Source organism: Carassius auratus, chromosome 27, assembly GCF_003368295.1.
Source record: "Carassius auratus strain Wakin chromosome 27, ASM336829v1, whole genome shotgun sequence".
Classification (NCBI taxonomy): Eukaryota; Metazoa; Chordata; class Actinopteri; order Cypriniformes; family Cyprinidae; genus Carassius; species Carassius auratus.
The window spans coordinates 487,867-513,765 of record NC_039269.1 but is presented as its reverse complement, the minus strand read 5'-3'; the positions used below and the strand labels follow the sequence as shown (position 1 = coordinate 513,765).

The 25,899-nt window shown below is 35.6% G+C and overlaps 1 protein-coding gene across 2 annotated transcripts in view; it reads left to right on the top strand.

Annotated features, from left to right (window-relative positions):
* Positions 1–25,899, top strand: part of clstn2a (calsyntenin 2a) — a 228,798-nt gene that overhangs the window by 101,323 nt on the left and 101,576 nt on the right. For both annotated transcript variants that reach the window (XM_026205013.1, XM_026205012.1), the window contains exon 3: positions 24,270–24,465. In XM_026205013.1, coding sequence (XP_026060798.1) covers positions 24,270–24,465 — 196 coding nt within the window. The remainder of the gene's footprint in view (positions 1–24,269; positions 24,466–25,899) is intronic.

Genomic DNA, 25,899 nt, shown 5'->3' with positions numbered 1-25,899 from the left:
CCTGACTCCTTCTACGTCTTCCCTTGTGCTTCACTCAGTGCTGCATCCTCCTCAGGGGAGACGGGGTTCTATTTTAGGCCTTGATGTTTTGCTCTCTCACGTCCCTCCATGGCTCAATTTCCTCACTTTCTGCATTTTGAAAAGCACTAGTGCTCTATGAGTCCTTCTTTATTATTGATAGGCAAGCAGAGGTTTGCTGTAAAAATGCATCTTAACCAGCCCTGGCGCAGTGAGTTAGAGAGAGTGTGTGTCTGTTTACGAGGGTGAGAGAGTGTGAGAGACTGTTTCTGACCGACAAAATATAGCACTGGCATCATACAGCTACAGCCTGGAGAATGAACTTACGTTTAATCTAAAACCGAATACACATGAACTTAATAGCCTATTCTGATTCTTTCATCAACTCTTAAAGCATGATTTATACTTTCACCTGGCTCCGCTTCGCGAGCCTATGTTGACTGCGCGTGCACCTTCCCAACTAGACAAGGCTTTTAAACTTGTCGTGTTCACCGTTGTACTACTCTTTGAAACGACAGGGGGTGAAAAGGAATTAATAGTTGGGAATCATCAGTGAGGAGTCGTCATTTGCCGGTTCAAAGCTGTGTCCCGAATGACACACTATACACTCAACCATGTAGAGTATGAATTATATAAGTTTATTTTGTTATTCATAATCAGAGTCTGATATCCCCTGTTTATATTACAAAACATCATATAATTAATAATTTATGTACAAACTAAATTATTAATTAAAAGTAAAAAAAATGGAAATGAGTTTGCGCACTCAAAGCGAAAGCCCAAAGCGAACTTCTGGTAACAGCGTGACGTCATAATTGCCACGTGCACCCAAGTGAACTTGTAGACATGTTGAGTATTAAAATCAGCCTTTAGTCCTCCACACAGACCAGGAAATGGAGTTCTTTTTTGAAGGAAAATGGAAATGGAATGGAGTTTCAAGTGTTCTTTTTTTTATAACCGTATCATTATGTATAATCCCACACTTAATTAAAAAGTCTAATTGAAGACCACGTCAATGTGTATAAAATGTATGATGGTTTGCCATTTAATTACTTTTTTCTTATTTGATTTTATGGACAGTGCAAATGGCAAAAGGTCTAGGATCTTTTTTTTTTTAGCAGTTCATCAAATCTGATGGAATGAGAAGCAAAAAGTGGGGCACAGGAAAAAAAATACAGGCTTCCAAACTTGGCTTGTTCAGAAAGAGCCAGAGGGCTGAGAGACATTGCCTGACTCCATGTTCGGTCAGGTTTAGTCTTTTAATCTTATCGTTGTGGGAAACCCAGTAGATAGTGTGTGTGTGTGTGTGTGTGTGTCTGTGTGTGTGTGTGTATGTGTGTCTGATTATTTTGCACAACCACACAGACACAGACAAACTCACTCACACACACATTAAAAAAAAAAATAAAAAAAATAAAAAAATAAATAAAAACTTATGCTCACCAAGGCTTCATTTATTTGATAAAAATACAACAAAATCCTGGCTAAATTTCTCCATTGGCCTCTGACCATCATAGCCTCCTAACCATCCCCATACACTGATTGGCTTCATCACTCTGTCTCCTCTCCACTAGTAAGCTGGTGTGTGGTGGGTGTTCTGATGCAATATGGCTGCCGTCGCATCATCCAGGTAGATGCTGCACATTGGTGGTGGTTGAGGAGATTCCCCCCTTTTATGTAAAGTGATTTGTGTACCCAGAAAAACACTTTATTAATGTAACAAATTGAATTGAGTAAGGTATAGTAATATTGAAAAATATTGATGCTATTTAAAATAATTGTTTTCTTGTTTAATATATTTAAAAAAATAATTATTGTGATCAAAGCTGAATTTTCAGCAGCCGTTACTCCAGTCTTCTGTGTCATATATGATCCTTCCGAAAATCATTCTAATATACTTATTTGGTGCTTAAGAGATATTACGTATTGTGATCAATGTTGAAAACATTCAGTGTTGTATAATTGTTTGGGCCAGTTTTACTAAACAGGTAAAATTAGCTAGAGAACACAGTTCCAAAACAGCACAGATGGGTGTGGAAATTTCTGCCGGTGATTTACTGACAACGCAAATTGAAGAACACAGACTCAACATCTCAAGTCCATAATGACCAACGCAATCTATCAAGTGCAGCACCAATTAACCTAAGGATATGTTCTCATCCGGATAATATGTTCTTCAGGCATTCAAAATAAATTAATATGTGTGGGAAAAATCATCTCCACCTCCCATGCACACTCAGTTCTCTGTGGTACCTCCTCCTAGCAACAACAAATCCGGCAATTTCAAGTGCAAAGTAGTTTAAGGTATAATTTTTATTAATTTTTATAAATACCAGTAATTTAACGAGTAATCTGCCAACGTTAGTAAATCAAGTTACATAATTCATTTTAATACTCTCCTCCCATAAATGTTGTGTCTGAAAGGGAAACTCCTACAAATGCATATAGAATAAGGTCAGGTGCAAAAATAACGGTTCATGACTTTTCAGCGCTAATTCTTCACTGCATGACTTTAGTTAATTCTAGCAGTACTATTTTAACGGCAAAAGGCGGTTTGCGCTGGCGCAAGCTATTACTCAATCTGGCCTTTTGTTTTCTATAAATCAAAAAATCCTGAAAATATGTATCATGATTTTCATAAAAATATTAAGCAGCACAATATTGATGTATTATTATTATTATTAATAATATTATAATTCAAACTGTGGCATATGTTATCTTTAAAATATATAAGTATAGTATTATTACTATAATACTGCACGATTAATCACATGCGATTGTCATGCGTGTCTCGTTCTGTTCTCTTTCAAGTGGAGCGGCTCGTAGTTAGCTGACAAGCTATGCAATATCGCATTCATAATCACAGATAAATCGCACAACCCCTTAATGACTAAGCATATCAGCATACCAATCACATGTGAATGAAGGGCTGGGTGATAATTCAATAATGTGATATAATTTTCCTTAAAAAACGGTATGAAGAGTAAAAGTGGAATGAAACAGCGCAATTTATTTGAATGGTGACACACAGACCATTTATCCACTTGGATCAAAGTTTAAACTGCCGTGTGGCATGAGCTCACTAGAGCAGATGTGGTCATGCAAGCTCTAAACAGCGCTGTAAGATCCAGTGCTTGAATTCAGTGATGAACACAAATGACTCTGTGATTTAAACTAGTTTAAAGCCAAGCAGGAGAAACACTGTGTGTAACAAGACAGTCAGAAGGCTTTTCAATCTACACACCACCATCATTTACCATGGATTTACTGTAGTAACATTCACTGCACCATGGTATTGTAGCAGAAATTTGGGATACTCACACTGAATTTTATTACAGGAGTAATGGTATATAATTTTAGTATGCATGCATGTGTGCATTTATGCGGAATGTATTTAGACTACCATTTTATATACAAATAGACTACCTAAAAGCATATAGTTCTATGTTTACCATGGTATTAAGGTGCTATTTGTGTGGTATTAACTGTGTTTATCATGATTTAAATGCATGCTACTATGGGAGACCAACGCTTAAATAAAAAAATAAAACAAAACTGAGGTTGCTGCAGTTTTACAGATGTTACTGATTTTGAAAAAAAAAAAAAAAAAATTCTCTGCATCCAAACTCTATTATCAAATATGCATTTATAAGAGACAAAAAAAGTTACATTATTATTAATAATATTATCAACCCAAACCTGTTTCTTGCTTTGAAACAATATCACTCATTAGAACATGTAAAAACTAATAAATACATTGTTCTATTTAGATATTTATTTTAAGGAAAATTAAGGGACTGGTTTCTAGAACTTTCACTTTGGATAAAAAATCTGGCTTTAAGCTCAAAAGAAATAAAGATTTGACATTTATCGTGATAATTATCGGTCTCGACTGATATTCATTTTTTTTATTTTTACCATATCACCCAACCCTATGTAAAAGTGTGAATGAATACTAGTCGTGTAAAATCACTATCATACTAATTAGACTGAAAGAGAAAGGAGGGAAGAAGCGCTTCAAATCATTATGTTCTTGTTAGCAATGGTTTCCTCCAAAGAAACATGATGTGCTTTGCACCAAAATGACCTCAAATGCAAGGTAATTGCTACAAAGAATACTGCACCAGAAAGAACCATTTATCAAATGATCAAGAACTTCAAGAAGAGAGGTTTGACTGCAGTGTAGAAGTCTCCAGCAAGCGCCAGGACCGTCTTCCCCTGAGCAATCGGCTATGGAATCATGGCACAAAGTTATTTTCTCTGATGAAGCTCCCGTCCTACTGCTTGGGACATCTGAAAATCAGTTGTTTGGAGAAGAAAAGGTGAACGGTACCATGAGTCCTGTGTTGTGCCAACAGTGAAGCATCCTAAGACCATCCATATGTGGGTTCTCTGATAATTCTGCCCTAAAACATTCCCAGAAATAAACAATGGTATCAAAACGTCCTTCAAGAGCGACTTCTTCCAATTATACATGAGCAACTTGGTGATGATACGTGCATTTTCCAGCATGATGGAGCACCATGTCACAAAGCAAGAGTTATAAAGAAGTGGCTCGGAGATCATTACATTTACATTTTGGATCCATGGCAAGGCAACTCCCCGGATCTCTATCCCATAGAGAACCCTTGGTCAGTCCTCAAAATCAAGAGGACAAGCAGAAGCCCACAATTTGTGATCAACTCTGAGAACTAATAAGGCAAGAATGGATTGACATCAATCAGGATTTGGCCCAGGAGCTAATATCCAGCATACCAGAGCGAAGTGCAAAGGTTATTTTTTTGCCAATAAAAGCCATTGAAGCGTCTCATTGTTTTTTTTCAGTTTACCATAGAAATGTGGTTTAAAAAGCATGTACAAATACTGAAGCAAATACTACAAATACTGAATGTACAAATACTGAAGCAGCATTAACACAAAACACAAAATTTATGTCACTGCCAAAACTCTTCTGGTTATGACTGTGTGTGTATATATATATATATACACACACACACTATTGTTCAAAATAATAGCAGTACAATGTGACTAACCAGAATAATCAAGGTTGTTATTATATTTTTTATTGCTACGTGGCAAACAAGTTACCAGTAGGTTCAGTAGATTGTCAGAAAACAAACAAGACCCAGCATTCATGATATGCACGCTCTTAAGGCTGTGCAATTGGGCAATTAGTTGAAAGGGGTGTGTTCAAAAAAATAGCAGTGTCTACCTTTGACTGTACAAACTCAAAACTAGTATTTTGTACAAACATTTTTTTTTTTCTGGGATTTAGCAATCCTGTGAATCACTAAACTAATATTTAGTTGTATGACCACAGTTTTTTAAAACTGCTTGACATCTGTGTGGCATGGAGTCAACCAACTTGTGGCACCTCTCAGCTGTTATTCCACTCCATGATTCTTTAACAACATTCCACAATTCATTCACATTTCTTGGTTTTGCTTCAGAAACAGCATTTTTGATATCACCCCACAAGTTCTCAATTGGATTAAGGTCTGGAGATTGGGCTGGCCACTCCATAACATTAATTTTGTTGGTTTGGAACCAAGACTTTGCCCGTTTACTAGTGTGTTTTGGGTCATTGTCTTGTTGAAACAACCATTTCAAGGGCATGTCCTCTTCAGCATAGGGCAACATGACCTCTTCAAGTATTTTAACATATGCAAACTGATCCATGATCCCTGGTATGCGATAAATAGGCCCAACACCATAGTAGGAGAAACATGCCCATATCATGATGCTTGCACCTCCATGCTTCACTGTCTTCACTGTGTACTGTGGCTTGAATTCAGAGTTTGGGGGTCGTCTCACAAACTGCCTGTGGCCCTTGGACACAAAAAGAACAATTTTATTCTCATCAGTCCACAAAATGTTCCTCCATTTCTCTTTAGGCCAGTTGATGTGTTCTTTGGCAAATTGTAACCTCTTCTGCACATGCCTTTTTTTTAACAGAGGGACTTTGCGGGGGATTCTTGAAAATAGATTAGCTTCACACAGACGTCTTCTAACTGTTACAGTACTTACAGGTAACTCCAGACTGTCTTTGATCATCCTGGAGGTGATCATTGGCTGAGCCTTTGCCATTCTGGTTATTCTTCTATCCATTTTGATGGTTGTCTTCCGTTTTCTTCCACGTCTCTCTGGTTTTGCTCTCCATTTTAAGGCATTGGAGATCATTTTAGCTGAACAGCCTATCATTTTTTGCACCTCTTTATAGGTTTTCCCCTCTCTAATCAACTTTTTAATCAAAGTACGCTGTTCTTCTGAACAATGTCTTGAACGACCCATTTTCCTCAGCTTTCAAATGCATGTTCAACAAGTGTTGGCTTCATCCTTAAATAGGGGCCACCTGATTCACACCTGTTTCTTCACAAAATTGATGACCTCAGTGATTGAATGCCACACTGCTATTTTTTTGAACACACCCCTTTCAACTAATTCAACTAATTGCCCAATTGCACAGCCTTAAGAGCGTGCATATCATGAATGCTGGGTCTCATTTGTTTTCTGAGAATCTACTGAACCTACTGGTAACTTGTTTGCCACGTAGCAATAAAAAAATATACGAAAAACCTTGATTATTCTGGTTAGTCACATTGTACTGCTATTATTTTGAACAATACTGTATATATATATATATATATATATATATATATATATATATATATATATATAATTTAGTGTCAACTCCCCTACTACAGTACATCAATGCAAATACATTTTAATGGTCTTAAAAAAGTCCTTTATTTTGGTCATATGCCACCCACACATTTTTGATGTTTGGATTTTTGAAGTTACTCGAGATGCATGCGGAAAGTAAACTATAGGACTCACTCTGCTCTCTCACAGGGCATGTTGATACTGACCATTCAGTGTCATCCTCTTTCAGAAGAGCAGAGAGGAGAAGGTAGAGGAAAAAGGCAATATTCCTACGCAGTTCCCTCAGGTCTTGACATTAAAAAGTATTTGCCGGGGAAAACTAGATAAGATAGACAAAAGAAAATCACAGCACCAATATCAAGTTAGAGAAAGGACACAAACCTGCCTTCGTCTTTCCATTTATCGCCGTCATTAATATGCTGCCATTTTGACGTGTCCTGATAATTCCCCCATCGTTCCTTGCTCAACATTGCATGGGAAGGATGCTGTTGTTCACAAGAGTCACTGGCCCAGGTGACCTTTAGGTGCCCTTTACCAGCCCCATGTGTGCAATGATGAGAGCGCCACACATTGAAACCGTTATCTGTAGTCAAACAGGACGCAGGCAGTCTACATGGTGATACACTTTTCTAACTTGTACCACCTGCCAGATTACAGCAGAGGGATGGTGGGGACTTGCTATCTCAATTTATACACATTGAGAACTTGTGTAACATTTGCTGCATGTTTAATACAGGAACAAAAGCAGTGATTAGTATGCACAGGAACATAATTCATCTTCTTTTGTGTTGCAATAAATACAAATGCCTCTTAACATAACAAATTAAATTGTGCAATTTAACAAGGTGCAGATTAGGCCTTGACATTCTCGATTGAATAGCATTGGCGTGCACGTGACTTAGTGGAGTGTTATTGTTTTTGGTCAGTTCATTATTATGCTGTCCATTATTAAAGCCTGGATCAAAACCACAGTATTATAATGCAGAAGTGTTCACAAATTCTCTAATTAATCATCGGTTTATTTAGATGGCCTGTAATTGTGTAGCATTGCACTGAAAAATCAGATGTTATCCCATCACCAGGGCATCTGGTTGTTTAATGAATGTGACTTTCTCTTCATTTTCTGTAATTGTGTCAAAATTCTACCTAGTGGTTGTGACTTATTTTCTCATGGGCTGTATATCAGCCTGACTGGGAATGGAGGAGAAATTTTGTCGTTAATGATTTTGTAACTGTCAGGTTTTTGTGGTGGGCAGACTTGTTAAGTGGAAAGTGAAACAGTGGTCACGCTGTTGCCAGTGTGTCTCTTAGGTGAGGCTCTTCTCTTCCTGTGGGACACTCGGCTGCCATCTGCTTCCAGCAAGGAATTTCATCCTCTGTTAAATTCTTTATAACATGCCAATTTAAAAAATGCAGCCATTCAGTATTAGGTGTTTCAAATGTAAAAAAATGAATAAATCACTTTTAGCAGACTTTTAATTTGAAATACTGCATGAATAACATAACAGTTTTTATTATTATTTAATATTTAAAATATTCTAGTAAATTGAATGTTATTATTATCATTATAATGTGTATTACATTCATTGTAATACTTGTAATTATTAGTATACTTGTAATAAGTAAATAAAAAAGTACATAAGTACATAAAAAAAAAACTATTATCTGATTACTGTTAATATTTCAAATGATTTGACAACACATTCACATGTTTACACTTAACATGTCTGTTAGTGGTCAGGTCACACTGAAATACAGTTAAACAATTAAATGTATTTTTATTGTTGGGTTTAAACAATTTTTATTGTGCATTTTATGGTTGAATTATTATAGCATTTTATTATTTTTACATATAAATATACCTATAAATTACAAAACACATGCAGGTCTTATAGTAAGCTTGGTTTGGCATTTTATGAAAATGGAATATATTTTCTTTTTCTTTTTTATATCAGTATGGTACAATTAATGTAAATTTAAAACAAGTTTCATAAAAATAATAATAATCTAATAAAAGTAGTCAAATCACATTACCTAACAATAAACCTTGAATACATTACTAACTACATTTTGCAACATGTATTCTGTAATCAGTAACAGACTACAGTTGGTGAACTCTAGTAAATCTTTATTTATTTATTTGTGGAATTTGGACACCAATCAAAACCTTGTTTAGCATATGTGCTAAGGAACAGGCCTTTAAGTAAGTGTAACTTATAATAATAATAATAATTATTATTATTATTATTATTATTATTATTATTATTTGCTTCTTAAATAATGATCTTTATGTAATTGTTAAGTGAAGGTCACACTAGACTGTAAGCATTTACAATGTATTTTGAATATCATTACGTATATGAGCAACAATGTGTGTGTGATGTCCCTTTTCAGAGCTTAAATATTAACAATTTACTATCAACTTTCTCTCAATATGTGCGTTCATTTAAACATGTTCTACTGATGAACCAACAACATGAGTAACATGTAATTATCAGCCAAGAGATCTATCTGTGAAGTTTGATTCATCTTTTGGGCAAACATCATGTTACACAATTTTACAGGTCAGAGTTTACCAAAGGTGATGTTTTGCAAGTCGCGAAAACAAAATCTAATTTGACCACTGCTTTAGAAATCATACTTTTGTAATTAACTCCTCCCTGATCCTAAACAGTGATTTGTGTATGTTTAAATATTCATCACACAATCAAGTTCATTAAGCGATTCAAAGCTTTGTGTCAGTTGACCTTGCATTTATGACCTCTGATGGGTGAAACAATGGCACTCTACAAGATGCTGTAACATGGAGATAGCGATGTGTGTGCTGGTGTTGCAGCAAACCAACAAACCGTAGGCCATAATTACACAGCAAAATCCATCATGAAAAATGGCTCCACGGCTATTGTTTCTTTTTAATTGCTACAGCGCTTTGAATTGTTCTATTAAGTGCGGACCCTGGCACGATGGAAATAACAGTTTAATCAGGGGCCATTTCCACCTCATCAAGAGAAATAAACTGTTGGCAGCGGTCCAGCATCCCAGTAGTCCCAGACTTTCATTGCTCAAGGCTTTTCTGAGTGTGTCTAAACATGAATATTGAAGAGAGCGAGATAAAGGGGAGATTCAGATAGGGAAGAGTAGCTGATCTCTGAGGTGGTATCTGTTGTCTCACTTATGTGAAAGTATTGGCCAGCAAAACATTGACATTCAGAAGTCGTGACTTTGAGTTGCTATGGGGCTTGTCTGGCTTGATCAAGTGTCTCAGAGCTAGTGGTTTCTTGTCCTTCTCTCATCTTTATGCTGTGGCATTTTCTTTTTCTGCTTTGAATCTGTCAGAGGTCATGGTCTTACCAACCGTAACATTCAGGCCTGGAGACCGTTGACATGGCCCCTTCTGTTCATGTTCCAGTATGAAAGACTCTTGAAGATGTGGGAAGGACTCTCGTACTTTTGTGAATATATAAATCTATGCAGGTGCATCTGGGTATGCAGAGTATGCAAGTGCATATGGGCCCGGGTATATCGGTGGCCCATCAAGCCAATGGGGAATTTTTAATTGGAAAAAAGGGAATGAATATAGAGGCCTGCATGAGCCTGGCCCTTGTCTGAAAGGTTATCAGAATTCTCTGTTCAATTTCGACGAAGCCCGTGTCTTTCTCTCGCTCTCTTGTTTATTTAATGACCAAACAGCCAGGCAGACAGTTAGTTGAACATAGACAATGTTTGATCAATTTAACCTTCTCAAATTAACACGACCTGCCTAAAATAATATCTATAGACATTAAACACTTCATGCATTTCACAATATTACATTTAAACATTTAACCTAATATGTGTGCTATTAGGCGAATTTGTGCGGTGAGTAGAAGCTAAGGCACGCTTTGCAGAACATGAAGATGTCAGTGCGATCACTTGCATTTTTTTATTAACAATGGAAACTTCAAATACGCCGTCATTTTTGCTCATTAAGGTAAGAGTTACATATCATTTGGAACTGCAAAGGGTCTACTTTTATATGTGTGCACTCACAATATCAACAGAATGTTATGCTTTTGTAATTTAAAAAGAAAACAAACAAAATGTGCTTTCTGCCATCTCTCACAAAAATGAACTGAAACTCAGCGAATAGACATGGTAAATAAATATACAGTATCTATAGAATGTTTTAATTACCACTTTCAAATAAAATAATTCGAATTCAAAATAAAAACTCTTTCATTATGTAATCCATAAAAATGTATTTCTCTGTAAATGCATGTCCAATGATGAGATGAACAAGTTAGGATTGGCAACTTCATCTTTGCAACACTGACTCGGAAAACACTAAATAAAATATTAATTTCCTTACTATTCTTGAAAAAGTCTGTGGCATCCAATTCTGCACATTTAACATGAAAACAGCAATAAAAACGTAGGCCTCTCTGTTGAATGTAAATATAAAGTGCTATCAAATGATTAATCATGATGTATCGTATCCAAAATAAAAAATGTTGTTTACATAATATTTGCATGTGTACATTTACGAAAATGTTTATATTTGTATATTCAATATATTTATATATTATATAGATTAAAAAAATATATACAGTATTGTTATGATTTATTTAAATTAGGGCCGGGACTCGATTAAAAAAATAATCTAATTAATTAGAGGCTTTGTAATTAATTAATCGAAATTAATCGCATTTTAATCGCATATAAATATTTGATCTGAGAACAGTGTGAAATATTTTTTTTTCACATGGATTTATAGTATACCATTGAATAATGACTGAATACATAAGCTTAAGCAACAAAATATTGTTTATTTTTGTTCAACCAAGTCTAGCAGACCAGTGCAATTTTTGCCATGAAGTGTTGCAATAGCATATTTAGAAACAATTTAGAAATAGTACATTTCAGAAATTCAGGTAGCTTATAGGTGCTGGAACCTTCTGTAAAGTGTTTTTTAAGTAATACACAATACTGTCAATTACATTCAGAACATTGGAAACCCTGACTATTAGAAAACATCTCTCTGTTGCTTCAGAGGCCATAAGTCCAACTCTCAATAACCTTGACCAAAACAGTAAAGAGTTCAATATAAACTGTTGCACCAACAAAATAATACATAATTCAACATAAAGTGTAAAGTCCACGCTAGCTGCTATATGTTTTGCGTTGAGGTGATACTTGAGGTTCGATCATGTGCTGCGGTGATGTGCGAACGCTAGTTGGTGCTTCTGTATAATCGGTCCGCCGAAACTCATGCAGTGAGAAACGTTCCGCGGTGCAAAAATAAGTTATTAAAAATGCGGGAAATGTTTTTCTGTAACTTATTAATCTTAATCAACGCGTTATTTTTTTGTGTAATTAATTAATCTCAATTAACGCGTTGAAATCCCGGCCCTAATTTAAATATTTAATAAATTATATTTCACAATATTACTGTTTTTCTGTAAAATTTGTTTAAATAAATGCAGCCTTGGTGAGCTACTTAATTCAATAACCTCTGAATGAGTAAATTAATGACATTAAAATAATAAGTTATCTTTTTTATGTGAATGGTATGAATTATAATATGCATTTTATAATATGCTTTTTTTATTTGAAAGTGACGTGACATACAGCCAAGTATGGTGACCCATACTCAGAATTCGTGCTCTGCTTTTAACCCATCCAAAGTGTGCACACACAGCAGTGAACACACACCAAGTCATGGTATTGAAGGTGGAGAGAGAACTGTACATGCACTCCCCCCACCTACAATTCCTGCCGGCCCGAGACTCAAACTCACAACCTTTCGAGTGCGAGTCCGACTCTCTAACCATTAGGCCACAACTTCCCCTTTAATGTTTGAATGGAAACCAAAATGGAAAGTCACCTTTTTGAATTGTTTAAGTGTTCCCTTTGAAAAGGTTTTGGTATGATAACAGTAATATTTATTTAATTGTTATTTGCTTGGTTCATTGGCAAGATATTGAATTCATGGGTATTTTAGCGCCTTTAATTTAGCTTTTGCTTTAATCACTTTGCTGTGGTGACTGTGGCTTTATTCGTTGTACATGTTGTTATTGTGTGATTTACTGAAATGTAGGCCAAAAATCATTAACTACCAAAACTGTGTATGCATGTGTGGGAGAGTGAGAACGCTTAAATGCATATGTTATGAGATTATATTTTTGGTGGTCTTTAAACCATGTTTTAGCAAGTTTGCATCACTGATTTGGATGCCATAGTGTACCACTGTACACCTGCTAGGACAAATTACACCAGTGAGTTTAATATTAGATAGGATTAGTTTGCACAAAGCAAGCCATGTGCAAATACAATTGTAATTCATAGTGTGGAAGTAGAGCATTATTAATTTAGTAGCAAAGGTCAGGGATGATTATGGTGAGTCTGAGCACAGAAGGAGGTCATCTTTGAAGCAGTGAATAGCAGTGAAGCAGTGACACCATTTGAATATGGTTCAGCTGAATGGAAAATCTGAGTTTGTTCCATTGCCCTTTGGGAAAGTATGGTTTGTGTACAGATATGGGAAAGCTATCAGAAGTTGCTATTTCAAGGTTTGAAAATGGATAGTGGAAAGTTGGAAATTATCCACTAACATGTCACCAAATCTGGAGCACCCTGACCAAATCTGTAATTCTCAACATGGTCTGAACCTTCATGATGCTCAGTGGAAACTCAGTATCATTTGCTAACATGTTACAGCTCCAAATTGGTGCTTCTCGTTAAGGAATTAAATAAGGTGATTTTATCAAGAAGGACAATTCTGTCATAATTTACGTCCTCTTTTCTTTCCAAACCTGACTTACTTACTTCTCCAGAGCACTAAAGTACTGTAGATGAATGGACATATGTTGGTGAATATACTGTATACTAACTTTCACTGATCATTTTCATTTTAGAAGTGTACACATTTTTTATAAGAAATGCACAATAAATTTTATTTAAAACTTTATTTTATTTAGATTTTTTAAAAATCTTTTATTGGTTAATGCCCATAACATGTCCAGTAAATAATTTTTGGATTATTGTTGATGGCCAGAATTGTAATATTACTGCATCCTTATGTTTAAGCTATTTTAACATAAGAATTAAGGCAGCCACTGTGACTTTAATGTTGTAAAGATATATTTGTTTTGCATCAAACCTACACACATGCTTTTTAGTTTGGCTGTAATGTGTGATTTATTTTGTTGCATCTCGTAGGTGTGGACAGACAAATTACTCGTTGCTAGAATCTTAACATGTCATGTCTAGTTAGGACTCAATGCTAAAGTGAATTACGATGATGTGCCATTGCATTGTATTCACCCAAATAGATATTCCTTATATTATCTGCTTTTCCTCATAAGACAAAGTTCTTGAAACAATGAGAGACAGAAGGTTTTGAAATGATAAAGATGTGAAAATAAGGACAAATCTTAATTTTTTGTGGGATACTTACTGGCATCCAATGACTTTGAAAATCAATGTTTTTGAGTTTTTGTGTGTGTGTGTTTGTGTTTTAAGGCCAAAAAAAGCATTTTGTTATTTCACCCAAAAATGAGTTTGTTCCAAACCTGTAAGACAAACGTTCGCCTTCGGAACACAAATTAAAATATTTTCGATGAAATCCGAGAGCTCTCTGACTCTCCATAGACAGCAACACAACTGAAATGTTCCAAGGCCCAGAAATGTAGCAAGGACATCAGTAAAATAGTCTAAGTGGCATCTGGGCTTCAGCCAGAATTTTACAATTCTTCTCCTTGCTGAATTGTTGAAAAAATTATTAATCGTTATTTTTGTTTTCTTTGCTCACAAAAAGTATTCTTGTAACTTCGTAAAATGACAGTTGAACCCCTGATGTCACATGGAATATTTTACCAATTTCTTAACCCTAAGAACCCTAAGTCACAAAAATGATTTGGAAACTCCAAATATAATTAATATGTAATCTGGTTCAATAGGAATGTCGTATAGAAAACATTTTTTTTTCAGAAACTCTTAATTTGGGTTCACAAGACATAGCAGTGAGACAGGCTGGAGTCTAAAATCTTACATTTGTCATACAATGAAGACACTTCTGGAAATATTGTATTCAATTTTCACTTCGAAGCACTTTAACCTGAATGAGACAATGTCTTGCATTATTGGAACATCTATTTCCCCAAATTCCACTAGGAATTTCTACTACAAGTTGTTTTCCCCAGGCAGATTTAATGTAAAAAGCAGGTGGATGTATAAAGACTGTATGTGTAGGACGTCCACCGTCTGATCTCCAAAACTTGGATCAGTTTAGTGGCCGGTAGTTAAAGAACATTCGCCTTCCATGTTTTAGCAACCGAATGAAAAAAAGCACATAGAAATGGATTAAATCCCAAATGTGTTACATGGTTTGAAGCAGAGTGCACACTGCATGAAGAGAAAGTTGTGTTTTGGCTAAGATGAGGATGAAATGTTAAAATAGACTTATTTTATTGGCTGGCAGGACTCTTGGCACACACCGATGGCTGTTTGATCTTTCGAGTGGAACAGACTGTCAGTGTGTTGTCACTGGGAAAGATAATGTCTGGGGAAGGGAGAATGGACAATGTAACTGTTTTAAGTAGACTTGGCCACTCCAAAATACAAACACAAAGGTAAACATGAGTCACTAAAGCAGAACATGTTTGTGATTATTGTGCATATGTGGTTTTGTTGTTTTTAAGGACAGAATTTGACTTCCATTGCACAGCTTAACCGGTTATTTACATCTCTAAGCAGATTTTTTGAATTTAGACTTTAAATTATAAATTATTTATTTGTTTGCAAAGAGATTAGTTGATACTGCAGGGAGACATTTATCACAGGGCTGTGTTAAGACAAGCATTTAGTGTAAACATCTGGACTAGAATGATATCTTAAAGCCAGTATATTATGCATGCAAGGGTTATGTTCGGCCTTTAAAGCAGTTAATAGTGGCGCAAATCAACCAGCATCCCATTTTCAATTACTTTGAAAAAATAAGTAGGGGGATTTCCAACCAGTCATTACATTTAAGTAAATGATGCTTTACCCATCATGATTATTTCCACTTAGGGGTCAATAAATTCCCATTGATGCCTCTTTCTCAAACCAGTTCAGTGTGAGGTTGTATAGGGATGAACAAGCAGCAAAGTTTGCACCTGAGGGAATGAAACGCTAAATTCTAAAATTATTTAATCTGCTTTTTAAGTCTTTGAGTGTTTCAGGCCTGTTGATTTATCGCATTTCTTTCAGTAATGTCTCGGTTTAAGAAAGACTTCAGACTTTCTTGTGTTGTTTCCAAGAAACTGAGACAAAAAAAAAGAAAAGAAAAGAAAAAAAAGAAACTAAACAGACAGTAATTCTACTTCCCTACATCTAAATCTCAGATGTGTGTGTTTGTGTATTTTATGTAGGCCTACCTTGAGTGTTTTATTTAGGCCTACACTCATAGGCCTACAGATTTATTTTTTTAATTAATAATTTTATTCAGCAAGGATGAATTCAGTTAATAGGAAATGTCAATAAAGCCTTTTGCATTTGTATAAAACATTTCTCTTTCCAATAAATACTGTTCTTTTGAAATGTGTTTTCATTAGAGAATGCCTGAAAAAAAATATACCATGGTTTTCAACAAAATATTGAGTTTGAAAGTTTTCAAAATTGATAATATAAAGGAATGTTACTTGAGTGCCAAATCAGCATATTAGATGTCTGAAGGATGATGATGTAAACATCTTTTCCCTGCTTACATAAGTATAACATGCTTGCATAACAATTTTTTATAGATGCAGTTTAGCAACAATATTTTTATGAACGCCTTTGCTGAGGATATGAGGAGCATAGAACTTTAGCAGAGCACTATAATAGTTTCACCCCAAGATTGAATACTGAAACACACTAAAACTAACACATTAAACATTTAATTTAGCCTTTACTACTTGTTTTTTTCACCTGAAAGTCCCATTGTGAGTGTCAACTGCCGTTCCTGCAACCCAGAGTGCTTTAACCTGTGACCGTGGGCTGCCAGGAGGAATGCCAGTCAGCTGCATGCTGGGAGGTTCACATGTGGCCTTAAGTCTGCTGAAGCAGAGAATGAAAGCTGGGGTTCAGTCCACCTGGGCTACAGCTTTACTTATTGAATAATGAAATGCAAAGAACTGAGGTCATCGGGAGGAGGAGGTGGAGAAGCAAACAAACCTTGTGGCCCAAGGGAGGGCCTACAGCTCTATTTATAGTCTTTGCTCTCCTGCCTCCATTCTGTTCTTCACACACTGTAAATCAATGAGATAAGCACTCTGGACTCAGGCTGTACAGTAATTCTTTTGCTTATACACTCTACTTCTTTCAAACTCACAGTCTCAACATCTCTCTCACTTTCTCTTGCTTTCTGAGGGACACGAGATCAGTGTCACATTGACTTTCTGTGCACGACACTTTACTGTTGACTTAATTGCTGAGAACTAAAATTATAGGGATAGAAAATGGAAAATTCTGTCCTTTTGGACACGTTGTTTTACAGAATATCTTCCTTATAGTTCTATGATGATAGAACTGAATCGATCACCTAAAAATGTAATTTATTGATTATGAATTTTAATAAGCAATTATAATTAACATCATATTAATCATGCATTACAGAAGCTGTCCCAGATTGCATGCAAGACTGAGGAAACAAATGCGCCCTTTAAATTAAGAAAGTTTAAGCTGTTGAAAATTTTGAATTCTGTATTATTCATAATTGTGTTCATCCATTTGGGCAATGTTTTTTATATAATGTATAACAATATGACCCAGCTTAATTTAAAGATGGTTATTAATTATCCTAAAGATGTGTATTATTATTACTATTATTATTATTCAGAATGTATAAGTAATTGTTATTGTTAGTTTTATTGGTTCATTGCTCATTATTATTTTGTCAATATTTCAATAATAATACTGGAAAATTGTCTCTGTTACATTTAGGTGACCATATTTTTGGAAGCAATTACGAATCTTTCCAAATGAATCAAACTGGTCATTGCATTAACATTGATGAGCATTAATGAATTCATTAATTGGCTTTTTAAATGTCACAGTCTTAACATGGGTCAGCCACAGTCTAATGAGTCAACCTGCTTCACCAGCTAGATAAGCACCAAACCAGCACTAAGTAAAGATTCGATCCTATATAACTTTACATAATCAATGAGTGTGCAACTTGTCCTTGGTTGTGGAGAACCAGGGCTGATTGATTCTGTGACCCCCTTTTAAGCTACAGTATAATGAATGTAAGAGCAGTATTGGCAATTAGACATTTGTATTTCCTAAGAGCCTTGCAAAAATCCCAAAGAATCTGAGCTTTCCGTGATCTAAGCTCAGCAACAAAAGGTTGTTTTACTTGTTTTTCAAAGCACAGTTTGCTATGTGAATTATAATGGAGGAACTTCATGAGATCAATTAAGATAATTACATCCCTTTATTCCCAAACCTTCAGGAAAAATATTATTTATTTTCTTCATATCACTCTGTGTTTTGTTTTCTTGATTATTAAGGCAGGATTAAAAAGTGACCACAGCGAGACAATGTTTATTAGCCTAAGGGTCAAGCGGATGACTTTGCTATCACCAAGAATGCAATGAGGTATTCTTTTCTTCTATCGTAATGAAAAAAGCCTTTAGGAGTACACTGAATCCTCCAGTGTTGCTTTTTAAATGGCACCTTTGGGATTTGTAGCGAGTCGTAAACATTAGGTCAGTACTTTACACCAAGGCATTTCTTTTTGCCTGGCCGTTTCATTGGCTATTTTTCTCCTTCTGAATGTCAAATGCAAGCACTCCTCCCAAATGTTCAGCCATATGAGCTCTCCGACATGACATTCTCTGCTAAATGACCTTTGCAGGAGCTTACAGTATACTGTATGAATTGGACTGAACAGTAAATGTGACAAAGGCATTTTCTCTCTGTCCTTTTCTTTAGGATCAAGGTTTGCAGCCAGAGACAAAGGCCCCAAAATGTATTTAGACATTTAAGTCACACTTAAAACCCAATAAATTGCATTTATGTTAAAGAAAATAGCACGGGTACAGTTTTTCGTGTGCGAACCAATTGTCTACCAAATGGCCTGTAGGTAAAAATTTATTGAAAAAAAAAAAACAAAAACTTCCTAATTTGTTTGCAGATGCAGCTTGGTTTGTTGGACATTTTATCTAATGGAATGAATATATATATTTGACTTAATGTGATTTAATTGTGCAAAAGTATATTTTTGGGGCCACTAAATAAAGCATGCTGAACTAATTAGCCTATAAACTACAGTCTAAAAGTTTGGAGTCTGCAATATTTTTTATGTTTTTGAAAGAACTCTCATTTACTTCAAAACTCAGAACTGCATTTATTTGTCAGAATACTGTAAAAAGAGTACACACACACACGCACACACACACACACACACACACACACACACACACACACACACACAGTTTATAAATCATATATTTATAATATTGATATATTATAATACATAATGTAATTCACAAATTTCATGATAAATTATATTATGAATTCTAAAATCTACTTTTTATACAGGGGTCTGTCTAGGGGGTGTTTTTTTCAATGTTTATAAGAAAACCTTAATCAATTTCCTAAGGTCTGTCAAATGATACATATCATTACGATTTGCCAAATGAAGCATAGTATTTCATACTTAAATTCTGTGCAGTTTAGCCTTCATCTTTGTGTGTGTGTGTGTGTGTGTGTGTGTGTCATTGGATTTCGATCAAAGCAGCTCATGTGCCATAAATCAATGTTAAACTACGTGGATATGCCAGCACTAAAAATGACTAATGATTTGATGTGCACTGGTCCATCCTCGGGCTCTCTTCACATACTTGATAGGACCATTACCCCATCCAGACACAGATATATTTATACTTAGGGCTTGGAGAGAGATGAAAGAGGCGGATGGTGTTAAAGAGGAGTGAAGGAGGAAAGAGTGGCTCTCAACAACACCTCAACCACCCACTGCATGACGGACATTATTGAGCACGAATGTGTGTCTGTGTGTGAGCTTAATAAAAAGAGAGGACAGAGAATGAAAGCGGTGGGGGTGGGAGAGAGAAAGTCATTAGCATATAATGTAATCCAGAGAGTAATTAAAGAAAGGGAGCATGGGGCTGGCCAAGTGTATCTCCAAAGTGTCGGGTGAATCAAGGCTTTGCCTGGTGATGGTTTGTGTGAACAGGGTTTTAATCAACCTAAACCCATATCAGCTCACACTACAACTAAATGGAAATATATTATATTATATATATAAAAAGCTGAGTTATTACAAACGACTATGCAGTATGTTTGGAAAGTAAGAGTGCTCCTGTACGATCCTTGAAAGCATGAAAATTGATCTAGTTGTTCCTAAACATGAGGTTTTAGTCTCCGAATGAGAGTTTCTCATTATTTTTTTTAACATTGTTTAGTGGAGAACTGATATAGATGGGATAATATTGAGTCACTCTATTATTACCAAATAAACCCACACACAGTGATGAGGACCTTTAAACCCAACTGCTGAGTGCTGCTGTATCATTCTGAAGGAGCTTGTTTTGCAATATTGACCGTTTTGCTGTAGAGTATTACATGACTACTTGAAATATAAAGTAAATAATTACATATAAATCATTGATTTAAGTCAATTTTGTAGTATCCTAAAAGAAAGGGATTATAGAGGTATATATGAAAGTATAATTAGTAAATATTTGAAATGTATTTTAATAAATGTGTGTGTGTGTGTGTATATATACATATATATATATATATATATATATATATATATATATATATATATATATATATATATATATATATATATACATATACATATACATATACATATATATATATATATATATATATATATATATATATATATATATATGATACTTATTTATTATTTATATTTATTTATTGATTTCTTCTTATTATTTGTACCATTCAGAAGTGTTAAAAAAATTAATAGTTTTATTCAGCAAGGATGCAATAAATTGAAAGTGGAAAGCAACTTAAGACTTACATTGTTACAATCAATCAATCAATCAATATGCTATTCTTTGAACTTTGTATTCATCAACGAATCCTGAAAAATTCAGAAATGTGACCCTGGACCACAAAACCAGACATAAGGGTAAAGTTTATGAAATTGAGGTTTATACATCGTCTGCTTTCCATTGATGCATGGTTTGTTATGATACTGGACAATATTTGGCTGAGATGCAACTATTCGGAAATCTGCAATTTTAGGGTGTAAAAACAAAAAAATCTAAATATTTGAGTATATTGCCTTAAAAGTTGTCCAGATGAAGTCCTTAGCAATGCATATTGCTAATCAAAAATTAAGTTTTGATATGTTCATGGTAGGAAATTTACAGAATTAGTTTTGGCATAAAAGGAAAATAAATCATTTTGACCATGTATTGTTGGCTATTGCTAAAAATATACACATGCTACTTTTAACTGGTTTTGTGGTCCAGGGTCAAAAATGATTTCTGAAGGATAATGTGACACAGAAGACTCAATAATGTAATGACTATTAAATTCAGTAATGGCTGCTGAAAATTCAGCATTGCCATTTTTTCAAGCTCCTATTTTTATGTTCAGTTATTTCAGTTAAATGGCAATAAAAAATAACCTATTCATTGCCATTTAAGTGAAATTACTGAACCTACACCAATGAGCCTGATAAAAATGTTCATTTTATAAGAACATTTCAAAAGGCACTTAGAGGCCTTTACATCTGAACTCTTTATGTGTATGTACTGACAGTGATTTGACTCAAGAAAGTGAGTGGAAGACATTCATTATGAGAACCTTGAGAATTGGCATTTGGGGACATTGACCATGTAGAGGAAGATTAACAGTTTAATTATAAGAAAGTGTGCAGAAATGCAGTACAATGCTGGAACTAGCAATGGGAATGCCAACAGTGAAGCTCACATTTACCCCCTGGATACTGCAGTCAAGCGTGAACACCTGCTAGAAACCAACAGCGCAGCAATCTGGCAACCTTCAGCAAATACATTTCTGCATGGTAAAATTGTCCTACTGTTAGTTTCTTGATGTGGAGCATTGTGCGAGTCTCATTTGACCTTGAAGATGATGAGCAAAGCTTTCAAAGTACTGTATATTGTGAGTAGATAATGTTAGAACAGATGCTTGGTTAGATTTGTCTGTTTTCACACAAGCTAACAAGGTTAAATTTCAAAACAAGACTCTTACTGTGACGAATTTACTGTGGATATTGATCCGAACTGCCCAAAGGTGAAGATTTAGAAGTTGCCAGCAGTTCTGTCATAAAATATTAAAACGCCAATTTCAGCTCTTAATTGAGATTGTCATTAGGCCTGAAAGCGTGTTTACACAAATAATAATGGATGCATAATCAATCTTGATTTTTGACCTGATGACTTTTCTGTGCAACTGTACCACCTTAAAGTTTTGTTTTAATTGCCGCAATATGCCAAATAACATCTCAGAAACAGTTGTGGCATGACTCCGTCTCCGGCTGCATTCTATACAACACATCTAATTTGCCTCCTTCCAAATATGAAACAAGAAAATTAATTGGTTTATGAGATGAGGTCACCCAGGTCTCTGGAGTTTACCACTCATGCTCATTGTAAACCACCCCACTACAAATGGATTTCTGCAGTAAGCAGTACAAATATTACATGGATGATTTCATTCATTAGTCTCAAATTGGCTTACCCAGAACTCCCTTCTTTACACTCCCAGAGCTGATGTGAGGTGGTATTAAAAACATGAAACATCTGTCTGCCCGATTTAATACTTCCTTCAACACTTTCAAAGTGGAACTCCAAAGAGTTTAGGTTCGGCAGAGCTCGCTGTGTGATTACAGACCTCTGTGCTGGCAGAGCGTGAGGAGATGCTGCTGTTTTCAAGCTGTCATCTAGAGACATGATGGAAATTAGTTCACGGTTTCCATCCATCATTACCCTGTACATATACATCCGCATTGCCCGCACTTCCTATGCTGTATGGTTTGACCCTTTTGCCCTTTCTCCAATTGAATCTGGAAAATGCATTTGCAGCAGCAGACGGAGCGGAAAATGGGTTTACCCGTGACTCGGAAGCACTAAGTGGAATTTCTTTTTTCTTTAACCAGTGAATGTTTTTATTTTTTGTGTGTATGCATGCATTGTGATCATTGTTATTCTTATATAATGTTCTTTCCTATTTGTGTTACAACTCGTCTCATTTTGTCACTGAAAATGATCGCAGAACTCGCGCTTGTATGTGCTGCCTGCCGCATTATGTTTGAAATCTTCCGCTGCCCTGCCCTATTGTGCCACATGTTTAATTTGGATAAAGCATCCTGGGGCTAGTCTAAACGCCAAGTCTCAACAGGAACAGAGACTGCGGAGGGTAAATTGTTATTTCAGCACTGAGGGAGGACAGAGATTTTCGAGCGGAAAATCAGATCTGCTTAAAAAGAAGAAGTGGAAAAAAGAAAATAATGAAAAAGAAATTGAGAGAGAATGGAATGGCGAGAGAAGGTTGGGCTTATCTGTCCGCAGCAGCAGGCTTGAGCACACAGCGTAACGGCACGTCACTGTTTGCTCCCGAGACCTGCCGGGGTTTAAGTGATATCAGCTGTCTCAGGGTCAGAGTTCCAACGCTTTTTTTTTGTGGTCATTTTCCAAATCCCTAAAAGAGCCGGTATTGCTAGATAGAAGCACTCCCAAGAAAGGACCAGTGGACGGATACAGTGGCAACACATTGTCCTTTCTTGTGGTTTCGGAGTTATTGTGGTATCAACAGATTGTGTGTCAACATTATCTGTGATTGTGTGGACAGAACTGCACTGTGGGTGACTACAATGCAGTCTGTAGAAGAAATTTTTTCCAAGGCTACAGTGAAACTTAAAAGTGAAGTGAACACTGGCACCTGGGAATAAAAAAATCAGCCCCCGTGTCAGCTCAAAATCGCAATTAGTTATTATTATTTTTTTTGCTATAACCATAACATATACTACCTTCTCATGAAGAAAAAAAAAGCGGTCCATTAATAGTATCAGATGCCAATATTATTTTATTTTATGGTTTTACATTAGCTGAGTATAAAAATAAAAATGTAAGTGTATTTTACAAATTAATTATTACTAAGATGAATGAAAATTGACTTGCTTGCAATTAGTAGAGCTTGGTAAAAAGACATCATTTCACAATTATTCTTTGTCTATAGTGCATACATATTCTATTGTAACAATTTCTTCTCAAGTGGGACGAGTTGCCTGAGACAGACAGCAAGGCTATCGGTACACACAGTCATTACCACATTCAAAACACTGTACTTGAGCACTGTGCTTTCTTGCACAATGTGATTCCAGCTCTGCAATGAGGCAATTACAAAAGCAGACAGTTACTCTTTCTCTCGCAGCACGAATAGAATCAGTTCTAAAAGCACACCGTGTCCTGTATATTACTGCTCCGGGGTTGGGGGCCCGGCCTGCTGGGTGAAAGTTATAGCAATGATAGCTTATTGAGATGCAGGCGGAAAAAAAGAAAGTAATTTGTGTGTTTTCACAGCCACTGATTCTGCCTCCTCTGTCTTGTTTCTTCTAGGAGAGATCTGTGCATTTAAGATTCATGGGCAGGAGGCCCCGTTTGAAGCTGAGGTGTTGAACAGGACATCTGGTGAAGGGGTGTTGAGGGCCCGGGGTCCCATAGACTGCGAGCAGCAGAAGGAGTACACCTTCATTATCCAGGCCTATGACTGTGGAGCCAGCCCTAGTGGAGCTAACTGGAAAAAGAGCCACAAGTAAGTAGAGAGACCTTAGTTCATCTGCTGTGGTGTAGTTTATCTCCACTGCTTCAAATGGAAGCTCACTGGTGGTCTGTGAAGGATCTGCATATTGATTGACTCATTTTTGTGTTAATTGATAAGAAGCAGCAACATTTAATTTTACAAGGTTTTACGATTTGCAACATACAGGTATCTCACAGTTGTTCATGCAATTGTTCTTAATTAGTTAATAGCGGGATTATTTCGATTACTTAGCTAGAAGTTGCAGTTCAGTTCATTTAATTAAATAATAAAAATAAAAATCAGAGCGGGCCAAGCTAAATTATGGATTGGTGACTCAAGAAATCAGTGACATTTAGGATGTTATGTGGTCCATAATTTTCGTTTTATTCTACAAGTGGCAGGTCATCTGGAAAATGTCGGTCTAGTGGTTCAAGTATTATAGGTCATTTTGTATAAAAGCTACAAGAATCTTTATAGAAGTTGCAGTTTACAAGCAAGAGGGGCAGTCGTCTCTGTGATATGGACTGTAAATTAAGGGACTGGTGTCCTGCTGTGCAAATGAAATGATCCATTTATTTAATTCAAAGTTAAAAGCGGAATGAAGCTTTGCCATTTGCTTTGAGGCAGAAGAGCCATGAGGAAGCCAACTGCTGTGCTGACAGCTAACCAGTCTAGTGTTTCATTTGGAGTAATTTTGGGGTTAGATTTTATTTTATTAATTTGATATTTCAATGTATTTGCAAGCACTTTAACAAAAGCATGAACAACAACCTCACACCTTACATTACTGCATGATTTTCTGTGAATTATGTCAACTCTCAAATGTCCAACATCTTTTTATATTATAGGGAAAAAAAACTAGCCAGACTGCTGTTTTCTTCCACATTTTATTGAAAGGAATTAAATTGCTCCTTTTTTAAGGTAATTGTTTGATCTGAACACTTACACTGACTGATTGAAGTGAGACAACAGAAACACTTCATCACAAATTAATATTTGCACAATCTGTTATGAGCTGATTAATCAGTTGATTAATTCATTGTTGGTGCTTTTGGTTAATTATAATTATTTTGTTTATGTAGATCTATTTTATTATTATTATTATTATTATTATTATTTTAATCAGCCAGTAAAGCTCTAGAACAGTTCAAGTTTTTACTATGAAGTTTACTACTGTGTAATGATACCAATAATGCGTCCACACCAACGGGCGATAATGTTCTGTTTATTATGAGCACAAGTTGCGATTATGTCATCTGCCAATGTATATGAAGTCAGGTAGATTCTGATTGGTCAGTGTGTTTAGTATTCATCAGTTGGATCAAATCATTCGTTTTATGTCATTCTCATTACCCTATAGCTGTGGTGTGGATTTTGCTATTCTCATGCAATTAGAATGATAACTAAAATGTTATAGTTGTAGTTATTATGGCTGGGTAAAACATA